General features: G+C 39.5%; 3 protein-coding genes across 3 annotated transcripts in view; 1 reads left to right on the forward strand and 2 right to left on the reverse strand.

Annotated features, from left to right (window-relative positions):
- LOC102217611 (anthrax toxin receptor like) overlaps positions 1–5,897 on the forward strand; it is a 31,952-nt gene extending 26,055 nt beyond the window's left edge. Inside the window, exon 18 of the mRNA XM_014470746.2 lies at positions 645–5,897. Within this exon, the coding sequence (XP_014326232.2) occupies positions 645–1,058 (414 nt within the window). The 3' untranslated portion in view covers positions 1,059–5,897. The remainder of the gene's footprint in view (positions 1–644) is intronic.
- LOC102231329 (glutamine--fructose-6-phosphate aminotransferase [isomerizing] 1) lies at positions 4,227–21,305 on the reverse strand. Its single transcript, XM_005804328.2, has 19 exons — positions 21,222–21,305; positions 19,501–19,608; positions 18,451–18,558; positions 18,238–18,363; positions 18,077–18,135; positions 17,846–17,980; positions 17,664–17,725; positions 17,440–17,519; positions 17,243–17,351; positions 16,174–16,337; positions 14,908–15,003; positions 13,630–13,727; positions 13,331–13,451; positions 12,930–13,087; positions 9,789–9,903; positions 9,036–9,163; positions 8,532–8,699; positions 7,640–7,801; positions 4,227–6,068 (listed from the first exon to the last, which is right to left on the reverse strand). Exons 1-19 carry the CDS (start codon positions 21,226–21,228, stop codon positions 6,024–6,026), a joined length of 2,049 nt encoding a protein of 682 aa, XP_005804385.1. The 5' UTR covers positions 21,229–21,305; the 3' UTR covers positions 4,227–6,023.
- Positions 21,306–22,549: 1,244 nt separating this feature from the next.
- On the reverse strand, positions 22,550–26,437 carry LOC102231591 (NFU1 iron-sulfur cluster scaffold homolog, mitochondrial-like). Its single transcript, XM_005804329.3, has 8 exons — positions 26,348–26,437; positions 25,407–25,507; positions 25,059–25,194; positions 24,551–24,617; positions 23,948–24,065; positions 23,795–23,858; positions 23,536–23,710; positions 22,550–22,944 (listed from the first exon to the last, which is right to left on the reverse strand). The coding sequence occupies exons 1-8, from the start codon at positions 26,416–26,418 to the stop codon at positions 22,912–22,914; spliced, it is 765 nt and encodes a 254-aa protein (XP_005804386.2). The 5' UTR covers positions 26,419–26,437; the 3' UTR covers positions 22,550–22,911.
- Between the last annotated feature and the right edge of the window lie 41 nt (positions 26,438–26,478).

The raw sequence follows: 26,478 nt of genomic DNA on the forward strand, positions 1-26,478 counted from the left end.
CATGAAAAAACATGAAAATAAAGAAAGGTTATAAACTGTCACTATAGCTATATCACTATAGCATAACCTGCTATCATATTTTAGAGACTGCTGTAGTTGTTTTAAGGAAGGAAAAGTTCACTTTGGTCTTAGCTAGTCTGGATTTACACTGAATGAAGAAACCAAGTGAAATATCTTCTGCAGGTAAAAAAAAAAAAAGTTAACTGCTTATAATGTTTTAACAAAACCTCACTTTAAACATATATCTGTAGGTAAATATATATATATATATATATAAAGGTTGTTCAACCCTCCCGCAGTCTTAAGAGATGGGATCTTTTGGACCCCATGAGTTTTTTTTTACTCTGCACGGTTTGGTGGGGTCGCATTGACCACAAGCCCACTTTGCAAAGTTTTATTTTGTGTGGTTTAGGGAACCGACGGTCTGATGGGACAACTCCACCCTCCTGTAGCTCGACAGTGACATTTGTGGGAGGGTTAAAAGTTAATTCTGCATTCCTTCTAACGGCCAGTAGGGGGCAAAATCTGTGTTTTCCAAAAGGGCGTTTTATATCGAGCTATGCAAGCTTCTTTTTTTCTTTTTCTTTTTTGATGAACGTGCATTTATTTATTCTAATAGAATACTTTCTGTCTTATATTTTTAGGGAAGATGTATGAACTTCACCCGCATAAAATCTCAGCCTCCTCGCTACCCCAACTTTAACTACCACCCCTCACCCATCTGCAGCCCCCCCAGCAGAAGTCCTCCTCCACCACAGGGCTCCCTGCCGCCGACTCCTGGCAGCCCTCAGTCATTTTCCTTTTCCCCGCTTCCATCACCGCCTTCAACTCCTCCTGTCTCCCCCACTCCCTCACCACCCCTCACGCCCCACCCTTACACGCCGCCTCCCAAACGAGCTCTTCCTCCAACAACCATGTACATACCCGCTCCACCAGCGTCCCCACCCACCCCTCCGCCCTGTGCGCCTCCGGCCGGCCCGCTACCTCCTCCTCCACAGGGACCTCCCCCGGGGCGAGCCCCGCCACCCGCCCGTCCGCCGCCTCGTCCCGGCCTGTAGGGCTGTGGCATCACACAGCAGAGAGACAAAACTGAAGGACCGCAGCGATCAGTTTGCAGAATGTTTCCTGTGCTTTGAAGCAAGGACATGAGAGTCTTCTGCCTTGTGGAGAGAGGCCAGAAACACTTCTATCCAGCTATTTGTCTACACTGACCTTTGTACACATCTAGCAGAACAGTGCAATTACTCAGATGCTTGAATTACACTCTACAGTCCATACAAATGAGTTCATGCAGACCGGCTCCAGAGCATTTGTGCAGATGATGCTCAGAGGTGCCACAGAAAACCTCATAAGTTTGGATGAATCCTCAGGAGCCTCACGGACTAAAATGTCTGCATTGTCAGCCCTCCATAAGAAGCCAACCTGTACTAGTCATGACATTCAAATGCATGCTTGTCAGTTGTAATATTTCTGATTAGAGATGAAACTCAGGCTTCAAATGTTTTTCCGTTTTTTGGTTTCCAGCAGATTTACAGGAATCTGAAACTCCTTGACATTTGTTTTAGGTTTCAGCCAATGCATGCAAAGAAAGCTCCTGTGAGCGTTGTGGTTTTACTTTTAATAAGATTTTCATTACATTTTTTTTTAAATAATGTATATCTAAAGAATTGTCTTTTTTTATATAGAAAAACTAAACAAAGAAGAAACAGACAATGGTTTGCAAATCATTTTACCTTTGTACCCAGTTGAAAGTAGCACAAGGACAAATACATAATGCAAAACTACATTCTTGTACATTTACCACTAGGTTTCACTATCAAGGTTTGGAAGCTTAAGACAACAGCTGTTGTAATAAAAAGTGGAATATTTGCTTGATATAGAAATGCTTCAGCAGATCTGTTTATTTTTTGTATGTTTTTTCTATTCAAAATATGCCACATATTGAGTTTTGTCTTATCCCTTAATACCTTAAATCCGTCCATCTATTGTCTCTGTATCCACTTACTGCTTATTGCAGGGTCACTGAGGATCTGGTATTTTTATATGCCCTTTATTTTGCAATATTTTATAATAAGACCAGAATGTGTGCACTCCTGATTAACTCTACAACTCTTCTATTGTCTTTCTTTTACCAGCAGCAGCAACATAGAGAGCTGATATTGTCTCTAGGATCTCACAGTCAAGAGGGAGTGAGTGCAGAGAAGCACAGAAGACCTCAATTACTCCCTGTGAAAGCATATGCAGGGCATGGCTAACACATTCCAGATGTCAATATGTTGCATTAATGTCGCATGCTGGAATGGTGTGATCTGCCCTGGAAAATATTAGACTCCATTTAATCTCCAGGAAATGTGGACAAACTGCAGAAAAAAAAAGGCACTTGTCTTTTTGGGTTTGAAGCTGGGCTTTCTTCTGCTTACCTCCTCTATGCAACACTGGATTTATGTAGTAGTGATTCATGCAAAAGGACCCCCAAACATTTATTGAGAGCATATACCGTGCAGTACTTAAATACATTTTGCTGTAGGCTGAAATTCCGTGTTAAAGTCATTTGTAATATTCAAATTTCCATTAGCTGTAGATGCAATCATCAAAATGAACTGAAATAAGCTCTAAGCTACATCCTTGTTGTGTATCTCGTCAATATGAGCGTCACTTTTTGAATTGAATTAATTCAAAGGTCTGTTTTTCACTGCTGTGATTTACTGAGATGCAGCTGTAGCCTGAATAAGTTAAGGTAAGGACGATTCAACACCACCTGTGTTCATTTACTCGGTTAATTGCTGTGCCGCTTTATCCTCTGGCTGGTGAAGGAGGGCCTGCACACCGAGCTGCTTCACACAATGATATTTTTCCGTGAGAAATTACCCGTTGTCGGAGAACTGGGACCATTTCTGCTTAGACTCATGGCTGACTTCTACAACTGCTCTGCGGCCGCATGTGAAACCATTATGATGCTGAGCATGTGCAGCGAAATCTTCCTGAAAACTGCGCTTGTCGTCACCAGCAGCTTGGCCTTTCACCTGAGAGTCATGCTGAAGCTGAACGCATTCCTCCGGCTGGCGCTGACCGGGGAACTTTTGCCTCCACGGCACCTGGACCGAAGCGGGCGCCCGAGAGAGTCCGCCCGGCTTTCCTCCATCAGCATCTGGGACGACAGCGCCTCTCTGGTCTGCGGCGAAGAAAGGAGACCTGCGCAGTGGTTCAAGTCGGTCCATGCGGTGCTGCGTGTACTGCCTACAATCTACCGCCGTTCATTGTGTGCTTCTGCGACCCTCCTGGGCCTCGTCCACACGATACTGTCGGTCCCCTCAGCTGGGTTCAGATCCCTCTGGCCCTTCCGTCTCCACCGTTACAGCGTCTTGGACCTTTACGAGACCACTGGGGACAATATGTCAAATACTTGGTGGCTGCAATCTGTGGTCCATCTGAGGTGATTGGGGTTCATGTACTTGAATTTTGTATATATTGTCCAAATATAGAAGGGGGAAAAAAGTGTCAGCTTTTAATGCTTGTAAAATCTCTTAACTGTATTTTGAATGTTTTTAATTGTAATAAATTAGATCAGAAGCCTCTTATAGCCTCAAGCAAGATATTTCTGTGAAATCAAGACAGCCTTCAGTTCTTCAATCTACATTCATGTGTACCCCCATCCCAGCCCTCCTTTTCATTTTTTTTTTTTTTAGAAAGCAACTTTCTCTTCAGCTATGTTTTATTTTACTTGGCAGAAGCAGCTAAACATTTAAGCCATACATGGGGGAAAAAAAACTGCATGGATTTCAGGAAACTGCATAAAATTTATGGAAGTGGTTTCTTAGACTAGAGGACCAGGGCAGACTGATTTATCAAAGCTCCTCATTGATTATTTTGAGCCTAATCAAAAAGAATTTTATGATTTAATTCCATGTTTTTTTGCAGAACTGTTGCTTCAGGAAAAAAAAGTTTGCCACACAAACAAATCTCTAATTAATAGTTTTCCATTCTTGACCATAAATCATCTTGTATTTTAGAAACTCAGCAAGTTATTCATCTCCCAAAAGATCATTAAGGTGTACATATGGTACTAGGTAAATTTTTATTGTAGCAGAAACAAGGACATGAGTAGTTTTTCATTTCGTAAAGGTTGCTGAGCCCAGGTGTATTTAGCACCACCACAGGGAGGACAAATTTCAATCGCTTTGTAATCAGAAAAGTTAACTAAAGTAGTATGAGGTCAGACTACTAAGTCAGGTGATACAAGCAGGATATGGCATTTATTCATTCTACGAGGGCAGATGCGCACAAAAAACAATAAGATGGAACACAATTGACTTATACCAGTTATATTTCTAAAAATAATCATCAGCCTATGCTTCAGCTTTGCCATGGATACTAGCATCCGTCATGGCTCGGGTCATTCAGTTTAACTCTACATTTATTCGGAGACATAAATGTCTCAGAAATTGGTTCATTCACATAGAGTTTATAAACGTCGATTTATCAGCTTAAACCTCCTGCTTGTCAGTTTACATTTCATAAAATAAAATTGCACCACTGGATTGCATCTTTAAACCAAATAAATTCAGACACTTTATTGCATCAGCTCTAATGGCGTCCCTGTGGTCATTTCATCTCGCAAAAAGAGGGGAAAAAAAAGATAAGGGTTATAAAATTACCTGGAACAATATAATCCAGTTTTCTATCCCCTTTTTTTTCCTGGCTCAGGACCCATTAAGGCTTGATTGTAAAGGTGATAATATCTTCAAACCTGAAGTTTGCATTTCTACTTCATTGCTTGTTGGAACTGTGCGAGTGTCGTTATTTCCCAGGCATTTGAAGGAAAAAAAAAAAAAAGAACAAAAACACCAAGGCTCACAAACACATAAAGCATGTATGACGTTCTGCATCAGTAAACACAACATGATGATTGCGCTACGTAAACTGCCTTCATTACAGGCCTAAACATGTCTTCATACATTAAAACCCAGCTTTGCTACAAAACACAGTGGCTGAGCATAAAATATACATGTTTTGGTTTGTGATCATCAAAGCCGTTACACAGATTTTTGGTTTGATATTTGAATCAGTAACATTCTCTTTATAAAATAAAGTACCCTGCATTTTAACAATAAAACAAAATCACTTAAAAAGGAGAAAAGAAAAAAAAATGGTCCCAGTAAGCAATGGCAACTGTCATGGTGGCAGGAGAGCTTCAACTTCAGATAAGCCACGTTTTCATCACTTCATTTAGTTGCAATTAAAAACAAAAGTCAGTAACAAGATCTCAGTAAGGCAACAGAAAGGAAAATATTATTGTATCCACACTATTACATAATGAGAATCCGTAACATACAAAAGGAGGGGAGAGGGGGAAAAAAAGCATTTTTCTACAGTTCGACTCGCGGTGCTACTCCCACATCCTCAGAAGAAGAAGAAAAGTCCGAGATGGGAAACGGACACAAAACAGAGCTGCAATTATGAAGCGATGACCTACGGCTTGGAATGATTCCAGTCTATGGTTTACTTCAGCCATCGAGTAAAGAGCTTTAAATCATTAGCTGCCAAGGAAAGTTATCCCAACTAACCTACAAATCATTGCACTAAAAAGAGAAAATGAGCCAGGAAGCTCTTTAAAGTAACTACTCGGAGTCAACAGCTTGAAAGATCAGCTCCCGCAGAGACCAATTGGCAACAAAACTTGCTCACAACTTTCTAAACACAACCGTAACCATTTGCTCACCAATGACCGATATCTAAAATCTAAAAAACCACACAATATGACGAAGATGCCAGCCCAGACAAATCTTCACTGACAGTAATTTGACGAGGATGCCCAAAGAATCTAAGGAATCAAAAATAAAATGAGACAGTGATATTCACAAGGCTCGCCTAAAATGTTGCATAAAAAAAAAAAAAAAGCATAAAAAAAAAGTGACAACCCAAACAAGATGTAGTTTTCTCTTTTCTATACGGATGCTCCCTTGATGTCAGTGTTTGAACGTGTGTCTGCCAGGTTTCTGTCATCAGGTGATGGAGGGTGGCCGTTACTCTACAGTCACCGACTTGGCCAGGTTTCGTGGACAGTCCACCTGAATTCAAGCAGGAAAATTGAACTGATGAATATTTAATAACATAGTAGCAAATACAACAGGACTTCACATTGCCTTTTGTTGCTGGTCTTAATAAGGATAATAGGCTAACAAGATGTTCGCTGATGACTAAATGCTGCTGGTAAACTATAAAAGACAATTTAGCTAAATCTGGGGAAGGAGGGAAGAAAAAAAAACAACTTAATTTTATTGGGATTTTATGTGAGAGCTAGTTCAGAACTGTGAAGTTGAAGGAAAATGGTACAATGGCTTTTAAGGTTTTTTTCTCTCTTTATAAATAAAATCTTTAACAGCTGCATTCACGGCCCTTCTGAGGATTCGCTGCTTTAACTGCAGCGAATCCTCCTTTCGCTGCAGTTCCAGCTGCAAGTCTTCTAGGGTTCGTCTCCATCAGCTTTGCACTTTTAGGAACTGAAAATTTTGCCCTTTCTTCAAAAACGTCTGGACTTCGACTGGGCCACCCTTTGATACAAAGTATTGCTGCACATTTGGCTGAATGTTTAGGCTCTAGGGACCAATGCCCTGCATGTTTTAGATGGTTCTATATTGCATTGTGTTTCTGTGTTTGTAATGATGTAAAGCACTTTGAAATGTCTTGCTGCTGAAATGTGCTATACAAATAAAATTTGATTGATTGATTGATTCCCTTCTGTCACACACCTGACTTGAATAAGTGGGTGATTAGGAAGTTTCTGCAGCACATGCAGAGCAAGTCATGCAATCTTTTGAAACAGGTGTACTGGAACAGATACATATTATTATTATTATTATCTAAATTATGCAAGGAAGGTTCCTGAGAACTGAAGTTCAGATTCGCTGCTCTAAAGGGTTAACCTTCATCCCAGGCTCAATTTCTTTGCTGCCATCAGGTTTTCCTTCAAAGCTCCCGTCTGTTTCGCTCCAACTCTGCTGAAGAAAAGCATAAAGCATACCCGCAGCAAGGCCAAGTATTCGTGGGCTTGCTTACAACTGCAAGGTGAGTAAAGGCGGCTAAATCTAATGCCTGACATACTTTTTTTCTTTTTGCAAAGGAACACATCATTTTCAATAACCACCTTGTGTTGGTCTGTCACAATAAAATCCTTTCAAGTTTGTGGCCGTCAGCACTATAGTTATAGAACTGCTTCAATATATTTTTCATTCCCTTGCAAAACTGTAATTAACAATACAACAAATTATGCTTCGGCAAGGCTGTGTAATGACGATGTCGCTCTTGACCTTTAATAAAAAGTCATCTTATCTTGCAAGTTTCTGTCATTAAATAAAAAACTTGTTTTACTTTGTAAAACAATTTCCACTTATATAGATAAGTGGAAACACTTATCTGTACAAGTGTTTCCAACACTGTTTATTTCTGGCGATGGAGCTCTGCTATGTTTGCCTACAAAGCAGGGAATTTACAAAGAAACTTCTTTGGAGTGTATTGCTGAACAGTTTTTTTGGCGATAACTTTACCAAAGATATTGAAAGTAGGAAGCTTTGGGGATCAGTTTGCGCAGGTACATTTCAAGTCGGTGGTGACTGAAGTCACGTTCTGGGACAGCACTTACGTCAAATCCTCTGAGGACAGCCAGGTGGAAGGACAGCAGCTGCAGAGGGATAACGCTCAGGACGCCCTGCAGGCAGTCCACACAGTGAGGCACTTTGATGGTGCGGGAAGAGTTTTTGATGGTTTCGTGGTCGTCTTTGTCACAGATCAAAATGGGGCGACCCTGGAAATCAAGAGAGGTAGGAAAACAAATCAAAATTAACAAACAAACAAAAAAAAAACCTGAATATGAGCAACAAAAAGAGACGTCCTCGCTCAGATTACCGTCGTCTTTCTTTTAAAGCTACATGTGCTAGATGTTACCACGGGAACTGATGTCATGTTATAACTGCGCCTCCCCTGTATGGACTGAGGTGAAGAATCACAGGTGTGGCTCAAAAAGGGATTAAATGAGTGACCTCATGGTCACATCAGGCTGAGGAACGTTTGATTGTGTGGCAGAGCTGCACAATCACGGTTGTCATTGCAATATCAGTGCGTGCAATATTGCAACTGCAAATGACTATTTGGATGCAATATTGCATGAATATTTTGCATGTAAATAATAGCCTTTTAATGCCATATGATTGACCTTGATAGTGTTGAGCCAAAGAGACATGATATGTTCGGCAATAGTTGAACATATCGGGGATGTTCAGCAATAGTTGTGATATTCAACTATTGCTGACCATCACAATGTTCAGCAACAGTTACATGTTTTCCCGGTTTTGTGCAGCCCTGACATATACAAAGAAAAGGGACGCTGTATTACAAACTTAATTGTAAATTTTGTCAGTTTCCAAAGAAGTGTATACACATATTTAAACCAAGACCACTTCGTTTCACGCAACGGTGCCATTTGTAATATTTTTTGTAAATATTTTCAACAAACATTTAGTTTAGATAGCCCTTACCTGTCGTGCGACGACTTGTTGCAGGGCGTTCTGGCATTTGGTGTAGGTGTGGTCTCTCATGATGATCATGATAACGGGCATGAGTTTGTCTACTAGAGCCAGTGGACCGTGCTTCAGCTCTCCTGCCAGGATACCCTCCGAATGCATGTAGGTAATTTCCTTGATTTTCTGCAAAACAGACACAGATTAAACAAAGATGAAGCTTAAATTGTTGTAAACCAGACCCACAGATCTACCTTAACACTTCTTCCCAAGGAGAAGACTACATAAGACTCATCAGTCCTATGAAGAGTTTGATGCAAGAATTATTCAAGACTGAATTTTTTTTCCACATAATGCGCAGACATTAAATCTAGATGGTTCCCCTGACACCGGATTTATTTCTAAACCAAATCGCATGTTGCATAAATTAAACACAGCATTAAAAGGCTGAAATAAAAATGGGGGAAGAAAATGAAAGAAGGTTCTGATAAAGCTTGTAAGAATTAAGTTGAAATTGCTTACCAGTGCTCCTTCCAAGCATGTTGCATAATGGTAGCCTCTGCCCATGATCAGCACGCTCTTCTGCTGGTACAGCTCGGTCGCCAACTTCTGGATCTCATCATCCAAACTGAGAACCTCCTTTATCAGATCTAACAAAAAAAAAGCACATTTTTTGTTCTTTTCTCCTGAGAAAAGGCTGATTAAGAGCAATGGCACTTTGATAATGATCCACATAATCTCCATAGAAGTGTATAATATTTGAGTAGATTTAGATATTAACATGCTACAAGAACAAATATCTACCATCATCAGTTGGGAAAACATGGTTAAAGTAACATTTAAGTCTCATCTATGAAATTATTCTTGGTTTATCACCCCATTTTATGACTGATAAATCTTTAATGTAAATATGTAATTTTAAGGTGATTTTGACCATGTGTGCAGCTAGAAATACTCATCTGGACTACACAAGTTCAGTCTGTTGACCATTTATTACAGTCATGTGCTACAATATGTGCTTCAGGTCCAGGAAGCACACAACAAGCCAAAACCCAGTTGTCTGCCTTCCCCTCCTCCTCCTTTTTGTTCCATTCTTGTCTCTTTTAGTTTTCTCGTCCAAGCGTCTTAGTTGCTTTAATAAGTAACAGGCTCTGAAAATTCTTTCGTTTTTGTTCTGACAGCTGGGTTTCCAGCCTTTTCTTCTTGCATTTCATCCTTGTACGGGTTTAGGCCTTCCATGGCTGAACTATATAGAGTGTTTGTGTCTGAATCTACCTGGAAGAATTCTCAGGCCCTGGATTATTTCACGGCGTCTGGGCTGCATGGAAATTCTGTCATCGCACATCAACAGCGCGAACATGATCAGAGCCACAAACTGGCTGGTGTAGGCCTGCAGAGAGAAAGGGGAAAAAGATAACAAAAGACTGTAAAACATTTTATATTTACTCATTATATGTAGTCTTCTTAACGATTTTACTTATTAAGATGACAACAGGATAGTGGAATACCGTTGCCAGATTACTAAACGCATGGTAGTTTTCTTATTTTTCATCAGCATGCTGAACTTGAAGAACTGAGCCTTTTGTGAAGCTCATCGTCTTCCTGTTTTTAATGGGACTGATGCTAATGTAGCCCAGATGGGGAAGGAAAGGAGAAGCGGGCTTCGGCTTCAAACTGCTCATCCTGGAAAACCTGATGAGTTCGTAAAATTAGGTTCAAAATACCACTCTGTTCATTCTAGAAATGCCACAGAATCAACCCCTCACACATCTGAGTCTCCAAGTCTTTTGTCATAACCCCCCACCCCTCCCTCAGGGTGTGTTTGGAGACTTTCCATGCCTACTAGTGAGATTTAAGAGAAGCCAAGTTGATTCACAAGACCCACTGGGCTAAGAAAAAAAGCCAGTATGTAGGACCAAAAAAAACAACAGTAAAACCTCTTTTTTCCCCTGATACCACATTAGCTACAAACCCTCAGAAATCTGATCATCATTGTTGTCTGCAGTGATGTAACCATATATTTTACATTTCACTACGTTTTTAGGGTTTTTAAAGCATCGCATGACAACTGTTCTCTTCAGATATGATAAGAAACAACCCTCCTTCTTACTGTAACTTGAAGACAAACTTTGCAACCCTCCAAGATCCCAATAACTGCTGTTATGTAATTCATAAAGTGGACATCTTCCAAGCTCCGTCATCAGATCGGACAAAAGGATTTGCATCAAAGCGTTTAGTCTTTATTCGGCACTTTTTCCATGAATCTTGAAAAGAACGATTGGAAAAAAAAAAGAAAAGAAATAAAAGTAAAAACTGAGTTAGATGTTCCTTGAGGATCCGATGAGCTGGGTTGTAAAATGTTTGGTGAAGGTGGGTCTATGGCTCAGCTCACACAGTCATAAAAGATGGCGTCTCTGAGGTGTGCTCTCGGGCTTTGGAGCAGCAAGAGAATCCCTGAGCCAAGATGAAAATCTGGACCAGGAAAAGACCTACTTCACTCTCTCTCCCTCCCTCTCTTTTCTTTCTGCACACAAACTTGACTGAGGCTTTCAGTTTTGTTTTTTTTGCTCTCAGTCCCAGCTGGAAAATCCTTGTGGTTATGAAAGTGAGAAGAGGGAGAGGCATAAATACCAGTGGAACTGAATTCACATGAGACAAGTTGATAATGCTGGGGTTCTTCACCCTACTCTGCTGCATTAGAGACAATGTTAAGCTCCAAAAGGCGGGAATAGATTGGCGATGTCCTGGATTTCAAATAGTAGTGATCGGATTCTGTGAGATGAGCCAAAAAGAGCAAGTCACCAGCTAGCCCAGGGGTGGGCAACTCCAGGCCTCGAGGGCCGGTCTCCTGCAACTTTTAGATGGGTCTCTATTTCAACACACTTGAGTCAAATAATGAGGTCATTAGCAGGACTCTGGAGAACCTGACTGCATTTAGGAGGTGATTCAGCTATTGGATTCAAGTGTGCTGGACCAGGGAGACATCTAAGAGTTGCAGGACACCGGCCCTCGAGGACCAGGAGTGCCCACCCCTGAGCTAGCCCAAGCTCAGTATTAAAGGGTCAGTTAGCTCATAATGAGAAGGCAGAAGAAGACGGTTGGTTTGTGGCTATGCAGCCATTTCTTTGTTAACTTGGATGATTATTTTCACCAGTAATGACCCATCTTCAGTTTTCAAGAAGAGGTCACCAGACTTCCCAGTAGAGTTCATGATGTAATCACAGATTCTACACCATACACAACAGTGTCCATGAGTTGCTCCATTCATCCCCTGGTTTGTGTCCAAACCCACCTGAAGTGTTTGCTGCAGTAGTTAATTAGTTACACTAATCTGACAACAGCACATATTTTCCATTGAAGTCAGTAGTTCTATCAGTAGTCAGTAGTTTGTAAAACTCAACAGATTTATGTTAGTGATGATAGGACAGGAATTGTATTCTCCTAGTATGTCTTCCCCAACAGATTAGAGCCTATCTGGCATCCAGATAGGCTCTAATGGTTATTCTACAGACTTGGCAACTCAAATATTCCACATTATGCAGCAGATTTTAAAGTGCAATAAACTTTGGAGATTTATTAACAAACCTCCACACTGTGCCTGGTGGTATGATAAACCCAGCTGCTGGTCTTTTCTATCACCTTTTTGGTTGTTTTAAGATTTTAAATAATTGCACCGACTGTAGATGTGAGGACGGTCAGGCCAGTAGCATTTTTTTAAATATGTCCTGATTTATGAAAACCAACGCATTAGCTTTGCTTGAATGTTATATTCTCTTTTCTTTCCTATTTTACAAAGTGGTGCCATACTGTGGCTGTTAAAGATTATGTGTGTTTTTAGCCACATAATCACTAAGGAGATGCACAATTAAATGAGACAATAAATCAATGAATAGATCTCTGAAAAATTCATCCTCTCTTCTGAGATCATGGTTACTCCCTTGTATATGTGTTACATCATATTTATACCCCTGGGAAACAAGTAGTCATGGATCTAATCAACTTAAAAAATAAACTATAAATTATTATTATTATTTTTTTTTTTTACAAGAATTGCTTGTAGTGTCAATTTCAGCGTCAATTTTAGAATTAGAATCTGTTATCTTGTAAAATAACTATTCTTAATTATTTTTTACTCTACATAGATCTACTCAAATTAAAGTTTGGATTTTTCCGTATAAAAGATGGATTATTATTTATTTATTTATTTTTTGGTCAACTAATCTTTCACCAACATTTGTGAAAAGCAGTGTCCTAGAATCAAGTCCCAGAAAGTCATGGAGAAACAACCTAGTATTGATTTGGATCCATTTAATACTATGAGCTCTCTTTCACTCTTTGCCTGTTAAAAACGGTAACGCGTCCGTGAATGTGGTGGTAATACAGTCTGAAGGAGCAGCTCTAGCTGTCCTGCTTTACCTTGGTGCTGGCTACTCCAATCTCTGGGCCAGCATTAATGTGGACTCCACAGTCTGTCTCTCTGGAGATGGAGCTCCCCACCGTGTTGGTGACGCCAACAGTCAGAGCGCCTCTCTCCTTACAGTAGCGCAGAGCCAAGAGGCTGTCGGCGGTCTCCCCTGCAGGGTTGGGAGAAATGCCCTGTTTGTTAGGGAACTGATTCAGCCAGAAGCAGGACTCTGAGTAAAGAAAGCTTCATATGAAAGACCACAAGGCCCACCATAGAAATATTACACACTCAGGTAAAAATAAACTCATCAATCCTCCACAGCACAGTGGACAGACAGCTCCTCTACAGGGAGAGCAGAGTACAGATGGGGAATGTGGAGTTAATCAGGTTCAGACAGCACACAGATCCACACCTGACTGGCTGATAAAAAAGCAGACATCGTCTCGGAAGACCGGGGTGTTTCTGTCCAAGAAATCGCTTGCCAGTTCTACCATGACGGGCAGCTCGGTAAGCTCCTCCAGAACCTGGCGGGTCTGAAAAAGGGATAGAGAACAAGACAGTGTCGTTCTGTTAAAACGAGCCAATCAAACCCAAAGCAGGGGAATGTGGTCAGACGTAAACCTCCAGCCTGCATCCACAAAGCACACAAAGTAATTATGAGAAGAAGTAACTGGTGACCAAAAGTTGTGACAAGGGGGGGGTTGTACTTACAGCTACTCCAGCATGGTAGCTGGTGCCACAAGCAATAAGGATTAGTCGCCGACATCTTTGGATTTCTTTGATGTGATCCTTCAGTCCACCCAGTATAACTAAAAGCCAAATAAGACCAATCGTCAGAGGAATCCCTGGCAGGAACTGAAATGATGCATTAAGAACTGCATGCAACAGCTATGCAAATATATCCATGTCCAGTCAGGAAATTAAGATTTATTTCAATATAGTGTGCGGAAATAATAATAATTAAAAAAAAAAAACTTTCTTGCGTTGCAAAAGTGCTCATATCTCTTGAGCTTTGCAACATTTTATAACATTACACATTTCAGTGTGACCAAAAGTAGTACATAGTAGTGAAGTGGGTAAAAAATACATGGCGCTACAAATATTTCACACACACACAAAAAAAAATCTTAAAAGTGAGGCCTGCATTTGTAGTCAGCCCACTTTATTTTCATATTACTAAATAAAACGCAGCGCAACAAATTGTCTTCAACTCATTAATAAACCAAGTTCACCTTTGAGTAGCTTAAGAGCATTAATCTGCACAAATCTGGCTCTGGTAGCTGAGTGGAAATAATAATGGGATTAATACATGACCAGTAGCCATTTAATGTTAGCCATCAGCAATGTCTGGTGGAAGAAAGTCCTCTAGTCAGAAGAGACTAAATTCAACTTCTTGACCTACATGCAAAGAACTGTGGGAAACATCAAACAAAAACACTACATAATGTCCTGAACAATCCATTCCCATTGTGAAACATAGTGCTGAGAGCATCATGCTATGGGAATGCTCATTTCCCAGCCTGGACAGGGAAGTTGGTTAGAGTTTACAAAAGAATGATTGGAGACAATCGTGGATAAAACCTGTTTGTAGATGCGAAATATTCGAGAATAGCGAGCAAGTTCATCTTGTGGTAGAACAATAATGCTAAACGTACAGCAAGAGCTACACTGGAGTGACTTGCTAAAGTTGTTTGCAAAACAAGTGGACAAAATGTTTGGTCTCTACATTTGCAAAGCATAGACCAAGGCAGGCTGAATACAATCAGTGCTGCAATCAAGTATAATTTTCTTCACTTCATAGCATTGCCCTGTGTTGTGTTGGTCCATCATAAAAAAAGTCCCAATAAAATTAATCGAGGTTTATAAAAAAAAAGTTAATAAGAGTGCAAGTACTTTTTGACTGATCTTGATAACTGAAAGTTAAAACATTTAAAATGAGATATATCATCTGTGCACTTCATAAAAGGCTAATTTAACCAAATCTCTAACCTGTGTTGTTGTCAAAGTTGATTCTTCCTCTCATGGTATTCACCACAGACTCCGGCTGCTCAAAGATCTCCTTCTGCATGAAGGAGCTGTAGTTGCCTGAGAGATGAGGAACAGAAAATGGGAAAAAATTTACTACACCACCACAAAAAATAAGCTGTGATATCTTTAGAACATAGTTGATCTTATGGAGAAATCATTCTGACATTCTAAGATGTTGCCAACACTTTTGCATTTTGCATTTCCGACAACCTTGTTTTCACAGCGTTTCACTAATTGTTCTGGCTTCCTAGAACTGCAGGGAGGTATCTCCTTCTACTCTAACGTATGTTCAGAATTAAGATTAATTATGCAACTTTAAGGAAAAATCTAAAATAAAAACAAAGAGGCTTAAAGCAGATGTTTTTGTCTCAACATTAAAAAAACCATGACAGTCAGAAACTCTGCTGTTTTTTTAGCCTCTCTTCAACAGCAATGTGGGTCACGCAAAGTAGGTTATTCAGCAGAAAAACTCCAGAGAAGAGACAGAGGAGAGAGAGGCTGAGTAATGACAGGACCACAAAGGAATGTGAAGTGGAACCAACATCAGTTCTGCCACTGCCTCCTGCTGGACTATTTTGGAAAAGCAAGGTGGAAACAAAAGCAAACAAGGTAGTTTAACCTGAAATTATTGCGATGGTGAGTTCGCTTGAATTAAGATGAGAATGTACTGCTGCACACTGAACCGGCAGGAACTAGAGACGATGAAGTTCAAGAGGGTTCACCTTTATATTATGCGACTTGTACGTTATTATTTCAAAACATTTTTATATGTAAAAGCAACAAAGGAGAAGAAAAGAAGTGTGATTTTTTTAGATGATTTGCCCACTTATAATTGATATTTCTGCAGTTTGATGAATGATAAAATTAACTTGTTAAAATTCTAAAATGAAGAAATATTCACTTACTGGGCTTAGTAAAAAAAAAAAAAAAAAGCATATTATTTGCACATGAAACTCAGATAGAGTGCAACAGAGTCATAAAATCATTTAACAACAATGCAACTTCTGAGGAATGCAGCTAGTGTAGAAATGCGTCAACTGTTTGACTGATAATACAGTTCAGCTAAAGGTAAATTGTTAAGGCAGCTCAGCTTCAGCGGCAACAAATATGCTGTACAACAAGATTTTAGGGAAAATTGCCAGGCAGTGTGCAGATGATTTATTTGAAAAGGATCAGTAACTTAAAGGAGAGAAAATACAAAACACAAAAAGTTGACCCTCCACTCACCCTTCATAATCTGCTGTAGCTCCATCTGCAGAGTCTGGATGGCGCGGGCCGGGTAGTCCCCCACCCTGCGCTTTATCCTGTGGATGGACAGTCGGCCTTCCATCACGGCAGCAACATCGTCATCCTCCAAGAAGATCACCCGGTTTGTGTGCTCGATTACAGCGCTGGCGTTACAAGAGATCAACCAAAATCTAAATTAAACATTAATTCTAGGTACATTTATTAATTAATTTTAAAGGTTTTTTTGGCACTAGTTGCCTATATTCATTAACAATATTCCTGGAAGAAAAGCAGAGAGAGAAAGGAGCTCTAACTGGTTAGAGGAAACTCTAACCAGATTTCCTGGTCTTGTTTAGCATGATACTTCCTCTACCATGGAGATGGTGTGGGAGTGTTAGTCTTCTACGTAATCGGGGCGCCTCTAACCAGCTCTAACTGGTTAGAGGAAACTCTAACCAAATTTCCTGGTCTTGTTTAGCATGATACTTCCTCTACCATGGAGATGGTGTGGGAGTGTTAGTCTTCTACGTAATCGGGGCGCCTTGTTCCACCTGTTTGCTGTGTCCACTACAGGGCTTGTGGCCAATTGTGGAGGGAATTTGTTGACCGTTTCTCTGACCTTCCTTCTGTGTTCCCGGGGTCTTCAATATGCACATATTTTTTTACTAGCGTTTTCTAAAAGACCTCTGGAGCTTTCACAGAAAAGCAGGATTAAATTACAAATATGTGTACTTACTTTACAAATTAGTTTACTTCTGAGACCAAAATGTGCCACAAAGTTTTGTTCATGGATTTCAGACTACATATTGCACCACAAATTTTAAGATTTTTACTGATAACACAGTAAAAATCTGTTAAATATATTGTTTTAAAAGTATACATCATTTTAGTTCCACTACACAATCATTCACAACTAGAGTTGATCTGTCAAATAGAATCCTAATACATTCCCATTTGTGGTTCTAATGTTAAAATTTGAAAAGTTTAAGGAGAATACTTGCAAAGTACTATCAGCAGTGGAAAGGGGAAGACTGCCCATAGTGAAGCAGCAACACAGGAGTCTTCTTACCTTGCGTCAGATGCAAAGTAGTACTCCACAGCTTTCTCGTCCAATGGGAACAGGCAAGTGTCCTGGTCTGTCCTCGGCATGGAACTGCAGCTCTTTTTCTCTTTTCCAGCTGTCGAAATAAAACAATTAGGGTTCAGGTTCCAAACCTTCCTATCAAATTTCACTTATTCAGACTAGAAAGAGACAAGAATACTTACAGGAACGGTAGAGCACTGGAATATGATCGGTGGACAGCTTGTGATCACTGCGCACTCCCATCAGGAGAGGACTTCCCCTCCTGCACATAAAACACGTTACACCTTACGCAAGTGAGAATTTTACAGTATGTAGGTCCCTAACTTAAGCAAAGAAATAGAGATGTTATATCGTCATGATTAAAATAAAGAAGTCTTTATTGTCATATTTTCCTTTGCATCAGTACCTTGTGCCAACTGCCTCTCCGGGGTAATGGACACTCTTGAAAACCAGGGCAAAAGCTCCTTCCTGCCAGGTAAAACCAAGGTCAACATGTTAAGGAAAGCATTGTATCTCTAGAACAGATACAATGTTCTAGAATACAAAATATGCGCCTCTGAGACACATATTTTAGTAGCTTTTCTGTACCAGCTGCTGGATCACACGCTCTACCAGTGTGGCAAAGTTGATGTCATCACTTTCCCGATTGTCATACATGTACTTCACCAGCTTGGCAATGGTCTCAGTGTCTGTCTCTGACTCAAATTCATAGCCTTTGCTCTCCTGTGGAATTAATGTGAGTGGATGAGTCGTTTTTATGAGACAAATAAAATCATATTGAGTTTTGTCTATTTTACAACGAAATAAACATCTGCTCACCAGAAACTTCTTCAGGTCCTTGTAGTTGGTAATAATCCCATTGTGAATCACAATGAACTCTGCAAACCAGAGAGAATATTGTAATGTTTATAAATCCACGACAGCTGCACACAGTTCAAACGATCTGAGCTGTTTAGTTTGGCCTTTATGAAACAACTGACCATTGTTCTTGTCTGATCTTTGTGGATGACTGTTGACAGGGCTTGGAACGCCGTGCGTCGCCCAGCGGGTGTGAGCGATGCCAAGGTGAACATCAATTTCCACATCCAGGTCAAGATCTTGCTGCTCTAGAGGTCAAACAGAAAAAAACAACAACACATTTACAATGCCGATCGTTCTATGACTGTTTCGCAAAAAGCTTAATCTCAGCTTACTGTGAATCTCCTCATCGAGTGCCTTAACTTTTCCACGCTGCTTGATCAGCTTGATAGTCTTGGCATTTGTCTCCCAGTCCTTGCTGTCGCCTCCATCGATGCCGACACCTGGCAATAAGGAAAAAACAAAGTTCGTAATTAAATACCTATTAAAGTACCTTAACAAATTACAACTAGACTCTGTGGTTAAAGATTCATCTGGAATAACTGCAGCTCAATATCCAAACAGTGTTTGCCACAATAAACAAATTCAAATTGAATTTGTTTATTATTCTGCTTTGTTGCGCAGACTTTGGTTTAAAACAAAAGCCATGCTAAAGCCAGTGCCTGGAATCAATATCTAATCATCGTTAAAACTGGCCTAAATGGGGCATGGCGGTGGCGAAAGAGTAAAATCATGTGACCCATATGTGGAGGCCTAAGTTCTAAACGCGGCTGTCATGAGTTTGAGTCTATTGCTGCATGTCTTCCCCTCTCACAACCCGCTTTCCTGTCTGATAATTATCAAATAAAATACCACTAGAGTCAAGAAAACCTTTTTTACTAAATGGTCTAAATGAACAGCTGGCTATTACAACAGCATTCTTATTTTTAAAATTCACTTAAGATGTGTGTTGCATCATCATCCCACCTTGACATACAGAACAATTTAAATGTGTTACTAAAAGCCATAAATGGATAGCTGAATGAGTACTTCAGTCAATAGAAGTGGCTTTAAGTCTTGCTGAAAGCTTGAAGCCCTGAACATTATGTGCAATCTTCTCTCATATACACAATGTGTATGGTGTACTTCTTATATCCAGAGTGCACTTGTCTTTTACACACTCCCCACTACACTAGTAGATCTCAGACTCTGAGTACTTTGACATATGAAAAACATTTTAAACAAATTCTGTTCCAAACTAGCAGCCACACCAGCCTAAGACCTACTTTCCCATATTTCAAACATTATATTAAATTTGATTGTTTGAAAGTTTCAAACAATGAGACAATTGCCTGAAATTGAAAAAACAAAGTTGTGGTTATCATGTCCTTCCACCATCTTTTTACCTGCCGAGTCGTAGCCTCTGTATTCCAGGCGTCTAAGACCTTTAAGGAGGATCTCAAGGATGTCTCGGCGTGTCCTTGGCACATGGTAGTTGAGATAAGCAAATATTCCTGAAAAACAGAAAAGAAAACAAAGATTAATTAAGCAAAATGTTTGCTAGGCTTAAATACCTACATCAGTGATAGTGGCAGTGATAGTGGTTATTCAACAGTTGGTACAATGCTTTTAGCTCAGTGATGTATAATACATATAGAGCCAAATTACAACAAAACAGATCCAATTTATATTCACAATGTAAATTCAATTCAAATACAGTATATTTAACGAAACAGAGAGGAAACATGCTGGGTATTCTCTCTGACAACAAACATTAATATTTATCAAACAAAAATTGTCAATACATGACCATTACATTTGGGAAAACTCAGACTGGTAAGTTCTAAAATTGTAAGTACACAAATTTTATTCCGTTTTTGGCGAGTACTTGGGAGGGAAATATTTGAAATTCAACAATTTGTCAACGTCAATAGGCATGCGAGTAATCCACAAGAGACCAGTCTTACAGGAATCTAAAAACAGACATTGCTATTTGTCCTTGTTTGCCTTTACAGAACAGGACGCAGAAGGTGGGTCAGTGGAGAAGGTATTTTAACAGTGGCATCGGGGAAAAATCTTAGTCAGAGACATTTTGATTTTAAGCCATTTAGTATCAGAGCAATAGGTTAATAAAGATTTCACCCTGATCCCATCTACATTTCAGTTCAACAACTACCAGAAGCAAGGACACAACTCATGGCCTGAGGAGACTATGAAATTACTGAGTTTCTCAGCTATGCAGGCACAGATGAATGCAAATCTTGAACTTGGAAAAAAAAGCTTGAAAACAGAGACCTCATTCAGTAGAGCAAGAGATAGACAGAGGAGGTGAGGGGCAGGGAAAAATACTAAGTGACTCACAGGAACAATATTTGACGAAGCACTGAGGCTGAAAAAAGTAAAAGGTTAATCGAGCAAAGTGGTGGCAGGTGTCAATAGACAAAATAGAAACGAGTTTATCAGGTCCTGTTAGTCTGCTCAGATTGTAAAGACAGTGATGGGACACAGAGACGTGAGCTATCAGTCACAAATGAAAGCGAAGAAACAGACCAACAAAGATATTAAATACTTTTCTTACAAACGAGTTATAAACAAAAACATTACATGTATGCAAATATGTTTCTCTATAACATAATGCGGGTGGGAAACACATGCAAACAGAGCTACCGGTTAAGTTTCAGTTTCAGGACAAAAGCTATTTTTAGATTAGATATAAACAAAAAAAGGTATTCTCAATTATTTTAATCAATACGTAACGATAATAAGAAAATAGCAAGTGGAAAAATTAGTACGCGTCATCGCAAGCCCCATTAGCTGTCTGACGTTAGACGGAAGAAAGCAGGAATTGTACTTACACTCGCGAATACACATACACAAAGACAGCTTTCATGTCAAAAACGGAGTGAAAAGCAGCAAAGAAATGAGACTGTTTTATATTTAGCTGACGAGCAGCATCAGTAACACCAGCTCATGTTCGCTAACTGGAAAGAGGTTAGCCACCCAGCTAGCAGCTTTCTCGCTAGACACACAGTCGATACCGTTTTATTGTTGTCTGCTTTCAAGCCCATAAAAGAGATGATAGCATAACATTCTAAACGAATGATACACGAGTAGAATAAGCACTCACCACACATGACTGCAGCGCTGTTGTGAGATTCAGCTACTCAGGACTAAGGAAGCTGAGGACGCCTGTCAGTTAGCCTCGCCCCCTGAGCGCGAACCGCCTCCTTCAGCCCCGTTTTGATTGGTCGACGCGACTGCTGAGGCCAACCTCCTTCTTCAACAGCAGCATCTAATTGGTCGAGCGTCGTGTCGGTCGGGTTGCGCCTACAAACACGTATATAATAATGACGTGGCATGAGGATGAGAAATCCGACATCATCAGTAATGGGATAACTGGACTTCCTGCCGGCTTCCAGCGACGGTGAAACAAATTAGTAAACCATTAGTGCAATTAATTGTAATGCGCACATTTCTAGACTAACAAAGCGAAAGACATTAAACCCATTCGAATTTGAACCATCGCCACTCAGAGCATTTCTATTTATTTCAGTGATTTTACAAATCATATCATTTTTGTTTTAGATAGTAGCCATATTTACAAAGAAGTAGTAGTAGTATTTAATTTTTTTACATGGAATTATATCGTGACACATACTTGAAATTTGGCTACATTACATTATCTGTGTCTATCTCACATTTTAGGCCCTCCCACCCCAACATCTACACCCACAAACATACAGCAAAACACTCAAACACAATTATATTATACACATATGCAACTATTCAACCACACACCTACATTGTACACGCTGATTTTAGTATGATTACCACGACAATATTGAATGATATGAATATTTTCAGACATTGTGTATTTGAAAATCTCACATTGTGTTTTTCCAAGACAATGGACTAAACACACTGAAACTAAAGATTAAGCAAACACTACAATCCTAGTGGTTGGTGTTTTGGTTGTTTGTAATGTCCTCCCCTTTCTACAATATAATAATCTTGCACCGCATTAAGTTTTGGCAATTCTTACAAAGTAATAAAAAAAAGAATTATTAAATACTATTTAAAGAAAACATTAGGTCTTCAGTTCAAAGTCATACAACGAAGTTACCCATAAAGACTAGAAAACAGCAATAAAATGTAAAAGTATGTTTCAGCAGGGCTCCAATCCCTCTATGCTGTTGAATTTATAGCAAGCCTTCTATGGATTCCAGCTTGGTGAAGATAGGTTCAGGCTAGCAGGTCTGAGAGAAAGATGAATCACAAGCAGCAAATAGCTGTTCTACCAAATGGCTGCTTTATGAAAATAACTGACAGTATCAATTTTTGATATCTTTGTACATTTGTAACTGAAGCAATAATTATCAGTTTTCACTCTCACAGACGAAAGGAAAGTTAAACTAAACCCTGAACATTTAAGTATAAGCCATAGACACCGTAACACATATTTTAGCAATGTTTATTTATATAGACACAGCATACATTCTGTAAAGATAAAGCATCCCATATGAATTTTCAGCCTATAGGCAGTGTTGACTGCTGACTGATTCAGAAGTCGTGTAACACTATGAAAGAATAAATACAAATTATTTCAACTGTACAATCTGTTTCTATGAATTGTGTCCAACGTATCTTTCAATTCCTCAAACCAGAACTATGAAACGAAATGAAAATATTTGGATCAATATTGAGAATGAGTTCTTGTCATCAGAACAGGGCTAAGTACTTTTATTGCATCTATGGCTTTGATTGAAGGAGGTGGATTGTATAGAGAGGAATGTTGACACGTCTCTGGTTTCAGTAGTTTAAACTTGAGCCGCCTCCTCATCCTCTTTTACCTGCAAGGAAAAAAAATATATATAGATCTTTAGGCAAAAAATTTAAAATAGTTTCTTCATTAACGGCATTTAATATTTTGTCTCCTGTACTTTATCTATAATAAATCTCAGTAAATGTTTGCTATGAGGTTTTTTTTAACAAAACGTTTGCTCAAATAATACATTATTTGACACACAAGGGATCTGAACAAAATTAGCCTTTTTTCTGATTATTTATTTAAAAGGAAAGCCATTATTCCCTTGCTAAAATGTCACCTGGATCTCTGGATCATGACTTCATCCATTTCCATGCATCACCAGATGTTGTTTTTTTTTTTACTTGGTAATAAGGACTTTATTATTAGCGGTCTATTTGCTCATATCAACGAAGACAGCTCAATACTAGTCTTGATACTTTTTTAGGGAGAAGAAATTACGCAGAAGGGCAAACTGAGTTTTTCATGCCCCCACCCCCCCAAAAAAAGTATCATTCTTAAAAGACCCACTGGAGTAACTAGATGAAACACAGTAATTTCAGTAATTTTAACAAAACAGTTGTCAGAAGAAAATCTCTGACAAAACCAAAAATAGAAGTACCAAAAACATGCAAACCTCTTCAACTGCTTCAACCTCAGGTATATAAAACTGCAGCATGTTTTGGATTCCATTCTTCAGAGTAACAATAGAACTGGGACAACTGGTACAGGCGCCCTGCAGCTTCAGTTTAACGATGCCATCGTCAAATCCCCGATACAGAACGTCGCCTCCGTCCTCCTGCACTGTTGGCCTGCGAGGTGAGAGCATCCACATACGTGAGACAGCGACAAACCACAGAAACAGACAGCCTGAAAGCATCTTTAGAACCCACTACCTTATTCGTGTATCCAGCAGCTCTTTGATCATAGCAACTACTTCATCATCATCCTCTGATGGCGCTGGAAAAGAGCAGAAACGATGATCATTTGCCACTTGAAAGAAACACCCATCTCATCCTACAGGTTGGGCAGACTGCTGAAATCCAGACCTGTGTCTGCACTTGGCTTGCTGCCTTCATTCACAACTGGAAGCCCAGAAGTATAGAAGTCCATGATAGCCGCATAAACGTCAGGTTTAATTACTTTCCATTCCACTGTTTCATTGGACTAAGCAAAGAAATTGAGAAAGAGAAATCAAGTTATTTAAGGCAATGGTGTTACATTATTCTACAATAAATTATTCAAATACAGTCAGGAGCGTAAGTAGACCCATCATAAGTACGACTGTTGTATAAATCGGGGCTTTTCATGTCTTTAAGTTTCACCTCCTCCCAATGCTTTTTTTTATAACTTTCAACTACCAACTTACATAAGTATGGTTTGTTATTTTAACCACACGTCTTATTTAAAAAGGCTAAGTTGGTGAAAAAAAAGAGGGTTAGTTTTCTGGTACTGACCCAAACTACTGCTTTTTTAAAATGAAAAATAGGTTCTGGCAATTTCAGAAGCTTAATGTTAACCTGCTGTACACATTCCTCAACCAGTTTGGAATTATATAATTATATACATTGGAATTATAGTGCATGACATTATTAGACATGATACATGTATTTAAAGTTTGGACAGGTGCTGAATATTGAACTGAAATTTACCTTTGTGATGGTGATAAAATCAGGGCCCAGGAACACACTCTTGACTCCATCGATCCTAAACAACTGTCTGAAGAAAACAAGTATTTGAGAAGTATAAATATATAACACAAATTCATATATATATATATATACAGTATATATTTATGCACACAACAATCATGCAGCCATCCATCATTTCAAAAGAGATTTCCATTCATGTTCTTTGGAATAAAAGCAGTACAATTAAATCAAACTTAAAGGGAACAGCCAGCTGGAACATCAAGGACATCTTGAGGTTTATGGAGAAGTCAAAAGAATCTGAGGTCTTTTTAAAAAAAAAACTTTTTTCAGAACGGAGGTTTTTGGTTCCCCCTCGATATGAGGGGCGGTGGGGAGCACATGCAGGTTTTTAAAATATAAATCTATCTAATAAATAAAGTGGAGGCTTTATTCTATCAAGTGTGCTTATAGTACCATTTGTGCTTCAGTAAACAATTTTCTGAGGACATTTTATGAAGAAGTTCTAAACCTGGCTAACGGTGAGCAGAATGCATCGCGGGGGCCAGCAAAATTCATGGTCCCCTCTTCTAAAACTGTCCGCCCAGGCAGAAACTTCAGACTGTTTGGATTTGGTGTGTCCTGTGTCTGCACAAACATGGTCCTTCCTGAAAAGAGACAAAACACAAAGAGCAGAAATGTAGCTTGAGATGTGAAACATTTATATGATGTGTCTATGTGACTGTCTTCTATGTACCCATATAAGATTTTCTCACAGTACGTGAGCAGCTGCTACCACACACTAACATTCAAAACAATCAATATTGTATCAGCATCCAGGTTAAATGACCAACAGAAAAAAAAGAGAAGGAACACAAACCAGGAACCAGCCAGACTGCATTTTGTGGCCATCTGTTGGAGAGACTAGTGGCTTTTGAGGGCCAATAGGTTCTACTGCTCTGACAGCCACTGCTGGTCAGTCTGAAATTTTAGATAAACACATTAAAACACACATGTGAGCATATAAACCCTAATATTAAACATTAATGTATTCCGGATTGGGCCTGAATGCAGAATTTGAGAATGTGATATCGTAAATTACAGCTAACAGACTGAGATCCGGACTCAAGGTTGAAATTTAGGGACAAATTCAAATTGATTTTGAAGAAAAGGTCTCTTGCTAAAAAAAATACTCCATGCCTAACCGCAAGCGTCTGAAGAATGTGATTATAATTCATTCCCAGATTGAAATGAGATCGGATTTGATAAGATATTATCGCTGGATAATCGACCCATCCATTTTCTTACACGCTTGTCCCTAGTGAGATCGCCAGGGGTGATGGTGCCAACAGGCGGGGTACACCCTGGATAGATCGCCAGTCCATCGCAGGACCACTGGATATTTTATCATTATTAATGATGGTACTCAATGATCATTTTTAAGTTGTGGCCACAAGTTATTAAGCCGTGCCCACGAATTAAACAAGTGGTCCCCACGAGTTATTAGGTCGTGGCCATGAGTTCTTGAAGCGTGTCCACGAATTAAACAAGTCGTGGTCAATATTTTTATTTTTTTTCTCCGATGTCACCAGACGTTCTCCGTAGACTATGAATAAAGCAATTAAAAAAAAACAAAATTATTATTCTTATGGTGAAACAACCACGTCTTTCTTTTGGTGTATCTACTAGTGGTGTCTGCGTCACTCCATGTTTAACCAGCAAGTTGCCCTCAGCGCTTCTTCACACGCCGAAAAAAGAAACTTTTAACAGACAACATGAGCGAGCAGCGCCTGCTTCCAGTTCACCCACAAACATACTCACGGTCGCAAAAATCTTGCTGAAACGCCCAACAACCTCCCGACCTGTGCATAAGTCGCCATGTTTGTTTTCATTAACTAAGGAGGACGGAAGTAGTCCTACGGGGGGGAAGTGACGTATTATTATTGTGCGTG

Source organism: Xiphophorus maculatus, chromosome 12 (genome assembly GCF_002775205.1).
Source record: "Xiphophorus maculatus strain JP 163 A chromosome 12, X_maculatus-5.0-male, whole genome shotgun sequence".
Taxonomy (NCBI): Eukaryota; Metazoa; Chordata; class Actinopteri; order Cyprinodontiformes; family Poeciliidae; genus Xiphophorus; species Xiphophorus maculatus.

Bases quoted from the DNA above. Each gene is read 5' to 3' on its own strand.
- LOC102231591 (XM_005804329.3), bottom strand. From the start codon at position 26,418: ATGAAAACAAACATGGCGACTTATGCACAGGTCGGGAGGTTGTTGGGC. The intron at 25,508-26,347 runs GTGAGTATGTTT...CTAAAATTTCAG, and splicing joins TCAGCAAGATTTTTGCGACC to ACTGACCAGCAGTGGCTGTC. The intron at 22,945-23,535 runs GTTTGCATGTTT...TTTTCCTTGCAG, and splicing joins AGGTTGAAGCAGTTGAAGAG to GTAAAAGAGGATGAGGAGGC.
- LOC102231329 (XM_005804328.2), bottom strand. The intron at 17,352-17,439 runs GTAAGTATTCTT...TTATTTCGACAG, and splicing joins TCCAGTGCTCTACCGTTCCT to CTGGAAAAGAGAAAAAGAGC. The intron at 8,700-9,035 runs GTAAGCAATTTC...TCTGTTTTGCAG, and splicing joins CATGCTTGGAAGGAGCACTG to AAAATCAAGGAAATTACCTA.